Consider the following 9014-nt stretch of genomic DNA (forward strand, 5'->3'; position numbering starts at 1 on the left):
CTTGCTCTGGGGCATGTCTGGATGTCTGTAGAGCTAATTGCAGGGCCCTGAGAAACCTCTGGGGCACATTAGGGGTGTGCCTAATTAGTTTCCATGAGAGTGTTTCCAGGTTCCCAGAAGTCAACAGGGAAGCCTTTAGAGACCCCTTGGGAAGACTCAGTGGGGCCCTAGAGTGATGTAGCAGCTTGTGTTGGTTGCATCTGCTTGGCAGGGAAGCGAGTACCCTGGTGGGAGCTGACTGACTGGGAGGTGATTCCCTTGGTTTAATTAATTTAATTACCTGGATTATAATTAAATAACACTGTTCAGCGTTCAATCAAGATTATATTTTTCCAAAGTACTGCAGTCGTGCATCTGTAGCAGCTTTCCTAAAATATATCGAGTTTATTCAAAATTCCAGTGATGCTCCTAAAGCACTTGAAGTGCATTTGAGGTGGCGAGTGACAAAACAGCTCTGAGAGAATCATCATCAAATCAGAACATTGGAACGGTAACTAATAGCAGAGATTCTGATAAGAATATTTAAATTTTGAAATTACCTTTTTCTAAAGTTGTATTTCACCAAGTTTCATCAATGTGCACACTGAAGAGCTGACTTGCTATGTTTCTTTTTATAAAAAATCATGTGTTACAATTGAGAAAAGAAGGTATAGCATGGAACATTCTCCAAGTAAAGTGCAAAAAACATTTCTTCACAGTTCCAATTAATGTCTTATGTTTTGTTCACATCTGTCTTATGCTTTGTACCACATCTGACTGCTGTGGAACATAACAAGCACATATGGGACAGTACACAATTCACCATCAACTCAGCAATGACTGACATCACTCCCATAGAAATTCTGAAACAGAGCTGTGAAAACTGAAAAGTAAAACATTCAGCATTTTCATTGGCATTTTGGTAAAGTTGCTGTAATAATGTCATAATAATGTAATGTAATGTAATAATGTCATACCTTCCTCCATTTTAAAGCCAGAGAATACTGCCCTCTGAACAACGAGGAACAAGATTTGTGGTGCTCTGTTAAACTTTTTCCAGCTCTACAGCATCTTTCAAAAGGCAATGGGACCAGTAGGCTGCATTCCTATGTACCATCCCACCTGCCCCCGTGTTCTTGAGAACTCCACAACTCCAACAGAAGATATTATCATATTTAAATGCTTTTTCGCTTACCCCTAAAGTAACTTTCTCCATGATTTTTAGTGCAACTTTTTCACCAGTAAGAAGATGCCGCCCGAGTTTTACCTTTGCAAAACCACCTATAATTCAAAACACAGATGCTTAAAGTTGAGCGTGAATTCTTCTCTAATATAATACAACAAGTAAAGCAGAGTACCTAGCACTGGGTGTAATGTTTTAATTAGAGGAAGAGGTAATCAGCACCATCAATTTCCAACTGGTTTCAAAAATCCAATTTCAAGTTTATACTAATGAAACCTGACTTAGAGAACTGACAAGAGCTGTCAATCTATTCTCAGATTAATTCTAGAGTGGTGAGACAGACTGTTAGGCGTGCTGTTTCTGTACAAAGATGACACTTACCCGTTCCAACTGTTTCATGGAATTCCTAGTACTGGAGAATTTCCTCGTAGTCACTGACAGACATCCTGAAATGTGCAAGAACTGAAGATCCTCCAAGCACGTGCAATGAGGAAGTGCCAGCAGTGTTCACATCCTACTTAGGACATATTCTTAGAGGCAGAAGGGACACTCGTGGCAGATCCAGCAATGCTCATCTTCTCACCAATGTGCATCCCCCTCTCACCCAGCAACAACAAAACACAGTGCATGAAGCTGGCTTCACTTAGGTTAACAATATGGAACATCCCTCAGGGCTTTGTGCCACAGAGCAGTAGCAGGGCTGGACTACAGCTTTAGGAAGCAGTGGAAGCCTTTCCCTGTATGGTTACAGTGTCCGTGCACGCACCCCACAGCCAGAGCATTGCAAGCTGAGCTGCCTTGCTGTTTCCTGCACTCATCCCAATCTCTGCGAATGAAAACTCAGAATTCAGTCAAGGCGTTGATTGAGCACGAGCGTGCCTTTATTCAATGGGACAAAGGAGGGGGTGTGAGGTCTGGTGGAAAGAAGGGACTCATCCTCTTTTGTCATCATGAGAGTGGCTCAGTGCTTGTGATGTTGCCCGGATCCTCTGTCTCTTGGCCTGATTCTATGCCCCCCTCCGAGATCCTTGGCTTGTCCTCTGTTATGCTGACCTGAGCCTGCATGGTAGTGTCGCTTTCTGGGCACTCGGGCTGTGCTGGTGCTGGGCTGTCCTCGAAAAGCTCTGGATTACAATCCTGGATGGTGCCTGTGGTGTCTGGCAGGCTCAGGTCAGCAGCTTCAGGAGGGATGGGATGAATGAGAGCTTGGACGACGATGACGTTCTTCTCTCCATCGCTGTTTTCATATGGAAGGCTGTCAGTTGAACTGAAGCATCCTGTGCTTCCCGTGAGCTCTCCATTGAGGGAAGCACAGGATGCGGCATCATCAAATGCCCTGTGTCCTCGGGTAACAGAAGGGCTGGAGTCACCTAGGAAGGAGAAGATTCACAGCGGTTAATGTCGAACATTCGCAAGATGAATCATGAAAGAGGTTCTTGACATTTGGCTATGTAGTGGTGGTGGGCAGAAGCAAATCGGCTTCAAGCAACAGAGTCACTGTCTTGAAAGTGATCCTCGTGCAGGTCCAGCTCTTGTGTTGACAAGAGACTCATTTAGGAAAGACAGGGGTCAACTGAAAATGTCAGGCACGGGCCTGAACTCCACAAGGAGGTACAAGCCCACTGAAAGCATGAATTCTACCTGTTGCTGACAAGCAGTGTTTTGAAAGCTGGATTTGCACCCTTACCTTCCAGGACCAAGACTTCTACTTCGGAGGGCTCCCTGGCACTGCTCTGCAGTTGGTGTTTGGCCACAGGGGATGGTTTGCCCAGGCAGAAGCACGAACACCAACTGCCAGCTGGTGACTCTGCCCTCTTACTGGGAGAACTTGGTCTGCAGAGAGAAAACAGAGCATGCTGTCAGTCGTGGTGCAGGGTGAGTGAGGGAAGAGCTGCCCCGAGCCCTTGACAACAGTTGCCTATTCCTGGCACTCCCTGGTTTCTGCTGAAACACAGCTTATAAACGTGCTCTGTTTCAAACAGCAGAGGATTCTTCCATTCCTACAGCTCAGCCCTCAAGTCCTGCTGGCTACATTTCTCTCAACCATGTTAGTCAAGATTCAGAGCATGTGAGCAAAGGCTCCACAGCCGGACAGGACAGGAGCTGGCAGGCTCATATACATGTAACGAACAAATAATAAACCAATAATACCCACCAAACCAATGATGATAGGGGCTGGAAAAAGTATTCCTCTTTACCTTTCAGATAGAAAATCAATGACCGTATGGAATCTGCCCAGTACAGCTGCGGGGCCTTCCTCAAACACGATGTCGCTGCTCCGTGTCGCGGTGGGAGAGCTGCTCTGGCCACTTCTCTGAGCCTGTGCCTCCTGCACGGTGAGCAGCTTTGTGGCAGGAGGCACCCACACAGATTTGGGCCCGGCCAGAGAACAGTGCCCTGAAAGGGAAAACCACAGGTGAGACGGAGGATCAGAAAGCAGCAGCACAGCCATCACAGTTCTGCATTTCTCTAAGACTTGCTTATCCGAGCCACTGGAAGAAGAGGATCTCAAAATAACCATGTGCTCAGGGGTATGCTCGTGGCAAAGGACAGCCATAATTATGAGCATCTCTTGGTATCAAAACAGGCAAACAAAAACCCTATAAAAACTAGGGGACAGGGTTCTCAGAAAGCTTTGCTGCCACATTTCAATTAAGCTTCACCTGCTTGCAAAACATCTTAACGGCAGTGACAGTTTTCTCAATGTAAGGTTTGGGATTGGACACTTTGAGGAACCAGGAATGGGGCACCATATTCTAATCTAAGCCCAGAAGCCTGTTGTCTCCTCAACAGTTAGAGCATTTTCAAAGGTCTTGGAGAAGGCCTGGATTGGATCAAGGTGTCAGATCAACATCAAGCTAATGGAGGAAGGCACTCACCCTCTCCCACGGCTGTTGTGGATTTGGAGCAGAAGAGGACATCTGCGTGGCTGATGAGGAATTCCACCACAGCTGACTGGGTCTGCAGCTCCATGCAGGCAGCTTCTCCGCTTGTGCTCTGCTGGGATCTGAAGAAAAGGCAGATCTTACAAGTCATTTCCCCAAGATCATTTCCCCAAGTCTGAAATTCTGTAGCCAAAAACTGTCAAATTGGGCTCTAGAGGCTTCCACAGTGGGCAATCAGTGATGCCACTGACGAAATTCTCCTGCATGGGATCAGGGATGATGATCAGGGACACAGCAGTCCCAGCTAAATGAGTAGAAACTGTCATCTAGAAATTGTGCCCCTGGGGTTGGGGGAGAGCAGAACTAAGCAGCATGTTGAAATGGAAAAAGAAGTTTACCTTAAGAGGTTTGGAGCCCACACAATCGCCAAGTTCTTAGCGTCCATGTTGGTTACGGAGCAGTTCCCTGCCAGAGACGCCAAGTGTCTCATCAGGTATTCCAGGGTCCTGGAAAACAAGAGAGGCAGATGTTCAGCACCAAAAAACAAGCAGTGTTGCAGTGCACTTCAGAATAGCATCATCGCCCTCTGAAAGGCAGCAGGGCTGAGCTCAGCAGACCGAGCGCAGCACTGACCTGTAGTGAGGAGCGGGCAGCTGCTGGATGGCGTCCTTCATTCTGTTCACCTGCTCCTCCTCTGTGGCAGCGCAAACAGCGTCCTGGAAAAAGGCAGGAAGGGATTCAGACACCAGTCAGGCTGGAGAGCTGCCACAGGTTTGGGAACCATGGGGACAGCGCGCTGGTGGTCAGCACCGAGGCAGACTCGATGCCTTCCAAGAGGAATCAGGGGAACACAGCAGCACGCAGCCTGTGCCATCAAGGCCAAGCAGTGCAATCTCTGGGGGGCTTTACTGCCTGATTGCTCAGTGTAGCTCCTCGCAGCAGCCATTCAGCTCCAAGTCCACTTTGCTATTAACCCCATTCTACCAATAGTTGGGGAACAGCAAAGGAAAGGGAATTCTCACAACCATTGTGAATTGCTTAAATAAGCACCTCCTGGCACCACCACAAGTGCCATCAGTGAGAGGCAGGATGTGGCAAAGACATGCCTCATGGGGCTAACATTAAGAAAACCTCAGAGCTGGGGCACTGCTGCAACCACTAGCCAGGATGCCCAGGGAACAGGTACGTGTCATTTCCAAGACATTGCCCTGAGCTTACCAAGAACTTGTCATACAGCTGGTTGGTCAGGAGAGGGTTTGGGAGCTCCCTGAAGTACAACTTGCACAGGGAGCTCACGCTGTGAAGTTCTCGGATGCTGAGCTCAGGAACCTGCTCCGTACTGAATTCATGGCTGCAGAGAAGGACACAGAATTGGGCAGAGGGCTTTGAGAAAGAAGAAAACAAGTCCAAAGCCACACAAAATACAGTCAAGAAAAGAAATGGGTTCCTCTGAACGCCCTCAGCATGACACGGGCCCCTACTGACAGCTGTGTCAGTCGCAGCACTCTTACCGTAGTCGCTGGATCCTCGATGCCACGCCAGACAGGCGGTATATCCCCTGGACTACGCCATGCTGCTCTATGAATTCAGAGCAGCTCTGGAGGACCTGGGGGACTACAGAAAAAGTGCCAGCGGTTAGCTCAGCTTCTTACTCAAGTCCTGGTTCAGGCCGTGACCTTTGCACATCCCATCCACTAAGCCCAGCCGAGCTAATGCTTGCTTCCTCCTTAGAGGAGAAAGCTGGCAGAGACAGCTGTGAGGAAACTACACAGAGATGTGTACTTGGCTTTCCAGAAATGCCACGACCTATCAACAGCCTGGAGAAAGTAATTCTGGCAAAGCCACAGACACTGCAAGTCCCATCACAGCTCCCTCAAGAATGGAGGAACCCAATCTCACGTCCAGAAGAGCTAGGAAAAGGATGCAGGATGCTCTCTGTGTCCAGAAGGCTTCCTACGTTTTCAGGCTGAAACAATTGCTGGGTATGATCTCCCTTTCACCTTTAGACACCCAACAGAGGAAGATGTCAGGAATGGGCTGTTCCTTACCATCACGGCCAGAGCGGAGAAGGTGCTCCCCCAGGTCACAACCAAACACCCCTTCCTTCGTTGGCTCTGGCTGCGTCGCTCTACTGGGGCGGGCCTTCACCAAGGAACGAAGGAAGGTACTGAGCTTGCCCCGTTTCTTCGGCACTGTGCAACAAAACAAAGAAACCAGTTCATTTCAGGCTTGGATTGGCTGTACAGGGCCGAGCATAACGCGTTCGACCGAGCACGTAACAACATGAAGAACATTCCCAACAAGGACACGCAAGAACTGTTTTCCCCATCCCTGCAACTGCCCAAGGCCAGGTCAGAAGGGGCGCCAGACAGCCTGCTCTCAGCCCTGTTAAATGCGCAGGCTGGCGATCCAGACTGCCTGAGGATCCTTTAGGCCCCTTCCAATCCAAAGCCATTCAAGGAGGATTCTGTGACTTCCCCATGTCCAAGAATAAACACAGAGGGATTGGGCCAGATCTCTGCGTGTTCAGATGGAGCTTAATGCAGTCCTTTTGCTAAGCTTGTTCAACTCGGGTATTAACAAAACCCCTGAAAGCCACGTTCTGACCCCATTTTATTAATCCACATTGTCAAATATAAAATACGTACCAGGCTTTGGCAAGGAATTGACGAAGGACTCGGGAATTTTTCCGTTGATGAGTTCCACGCACTCACCAGGGAAAAACCCAACCTGTAACAAGATCAAAAAGCAGGTGGGCATTAGCTCGAGCCCAGAGACAAAGGGAAAGTCCTCTGACACCAACACAGGGCAACTGTTTGCATCCAGAAGCCATCCCGTGCAGAGTAGCTCCAACCTGAGATTCCCGACTCTACTGAACTTGTGCTCTCTAGTCAGAAACGTGTGCCTACCTCAAAGCCACGCTTGCCTCTCCACCAGGGGCTCAGCTCCTTTGGTGGCATTGCAATAATGCTCACCATGTCTCCAACCTGCAAGAGATTGAAACATCAATCCCAGCTTCAGCACAGCTGGCAGGAAATCACAGCTCAAATAGCTGCTTAATTCTGTGCCGCAGAATATCCTCAAGCTTGACAGCAAGGGAGAAGGAGTCTGAGAGTATTCCTGAGGCGTTCACACCCTACACTACTCTCCCGTGTATGACAACAAGGAACGCCTGGAACTGCTTACCTCCAGGGAGAGCTCATCCGGCCCCTGGGCGACGTGGCTCTTAATAACATGGGCCGCCGCAATTGCTGGAACGTTAAGAGATGACACCACACGCTCCAGCTGCGGCTTCCACATGTTATCAGCCTGAAAAACAGAGCACAGGCCGAGGTCAGAAGCTGAGGACAAACCAGGAGGATTTCAAGGTGAGGAGCACATCTGCAGAGAAAGCTGCAGCAAATGCACTCCGTCCTTATCAGGAGCCCTTCAGAAGGAGATGCACGTCTCATCACAGTTTTTTCCCTTCCTGGCGTGCATTGCCAGGCCATGCAAAGATGCATCTCTCTCTACCCAGACTAATCAGCAATGGCACTGGCGCAGACAGCTGGCCAGGCCCTTTTTGGCCCATTCTTTCCTGCAGGAGAGTACATCTGCAGCTCCTTCTAATGGCTCAACACAGGGAACAAAGACAAGCCAGAGCTTCATACTGTACCTCCGTCGCCGCCACCTCAGGCTCACGGCTGATCCCACTGCACGCGACGCCCATCACAGTAATGTGAAGACTCTGGAACAGAGCAGAAACACACTTCTGTTTTCTCTATTCACACAGCACAGTATGGGGACACTTCTTCACAACTACCCTCGCATACCCTGCAGCAAAACCATGCGGGGGGACAAAACATGGCACGTACCTGGCAGTGAGATCACCTCAAGCTATCTGCAGCAGTTCCTTGTCGCTTTGCTCAGATGGAATGAGAGCAAAAGCTGCACCAAGGCAGTGGGTGGAGGGCGAGGAGAGGAGAGAGAAAGAGCAGGTCAGTGAGCAGGGCTAAGACAGCCATGGAATAACACACACAGCACAACCGTCCCATCCACTTGCTGCAAGACATGCTGAGTCTCAGGCTACGTGATGCCTGTCCGCCCAGCAACTTTACAATGCTTCCACAACTGAGCAAAGACAATTTAAGAAGCACGGGACAGGTGCCAACTTTACTGATACCCCCTTTGGAACGTGTGTACCAGGGGAAAATTACGTCTGATTGTCAAGAGTAAGCAATACGGTGCTGTGAGCTCCGACAGCCAGCAGTTCTCAACACCTCACTGCCCACCCATCCATCCCACGCCAGCTCAGCTTACCTACAAGCTGCTGCACACGACGGTGTGATGAAAAAGGCACTAAAGGCACTAACTAAAATCACTAACTAACTAAAGGCACTAACTAACTAAAAGCACTAAATAACTAAAGGCACTAACTAACTAAAGGCACTAACTAACTAAAGGCACTAACTAACTAAAGACACTAACTAACTAAAGACACTAACTAACTAACAGCACTAACTAACTAACGGCACTAACGGCACTAAAGGCACAAGACCAACAAGACAACCAACCACTCCAACCACTAGCTCACCCACAAAGGAACACAGAACGCACCGCTCCTCCCCTCATTCCAGACGCTTATGACATCACCAACGGCCAACAGCCTGGTCCACCATGACCCCCCACAAGGCGGGGAGCCAAGACCACGTGGTCACATCTGATTCCAACACGGCACCACAACATTCCAGGACTCAGTGTGGGCTTGGAATTCTATCCTGGTGTGGCAGCGCAATGGGAGGTGTTAGGGCACAGCTGAAGAGCTGACAGACACCGGACGTTTCCAAAGGAGGGTGCCAGATTAACTCTCAGCATTCTCTTGCGGGGCTCTTAGGAATGCTTCAAACCCATTTTCACTGCCTAGCTCATTTCTAGAAAGTCCAGTTGAGAAATGCTCACTTTGTCTGGGGAACGCCTCTATGCATCAT

At 49.0% G+C, this 9014-nt stretch overlaps 1 protein-coding gene across 3 annotated transcripts; it reads right to left on the reverse strand.

The window, feature by feature from the left end:
• Positions 1 to 388: 388 nt before the first annotated feature.
• Positions 389 to 8728, reverse strand: LOC146753638 (rho GTPase-activating protein 32-like). Of its 3 annotated transcripts, none has more exons than XM_085530689.1 (14): positions 7902 to 8728; positions 7703 to 7774; positions 7234 to 7356; positions 6957 to 7034; positions 6696 to 6777; positions 6096 to 6239; positions 5559 to 5661; positions 5266 to 5398; positions 4681 to 4763; positions 4446 to 4553; positions 4042 to 4169; positions 3361 to 3559; positions 2850 to 2995; positions 389 to 2532 (listed from the first exon to the last, which is right to left on the reverse strand). In XM_085530689.1, exons 2-14 carry the CDS (start codon positions 7754 to 7756, stop codon positions 2111 to 2113), a joined length of 1803 nt encoding a protein of 600 aa, XP_085386815.1. In that variant the 5' UTR covers positions 7757 to 7774; positions 7902 to 8728; the 3' UTR covers positions 389 to 2110. The 3 variants fall into 3 exon arrangements, 2 of the variants coding, with proteins under 2 accessions (XP_085386815.1, XP_085386814.1); XR_014940075.1 differs by having other exon boundaries at positions 391 to 1260; positions 1544 to 2532; positions 7703 to 8728; XM_085530688.1 differs by having other exon boundaries at positions 7703 to 8728.
• Positions 8729 to 9014: the final 286 nt, after the last annotated feature.

Source organism: Coturnix japonica, chromosome Z (assembly GCF_054131305.1).
Source record: "Coturnix japonica strain WE chromosome Z, WE-NBRP24, whole genome shotgun sequence".
NCBI lineage: Eukaryota > Metazoa > Chordata > Aves > Galliformes > Phasianidae > Coturnix > Coturnix japonica.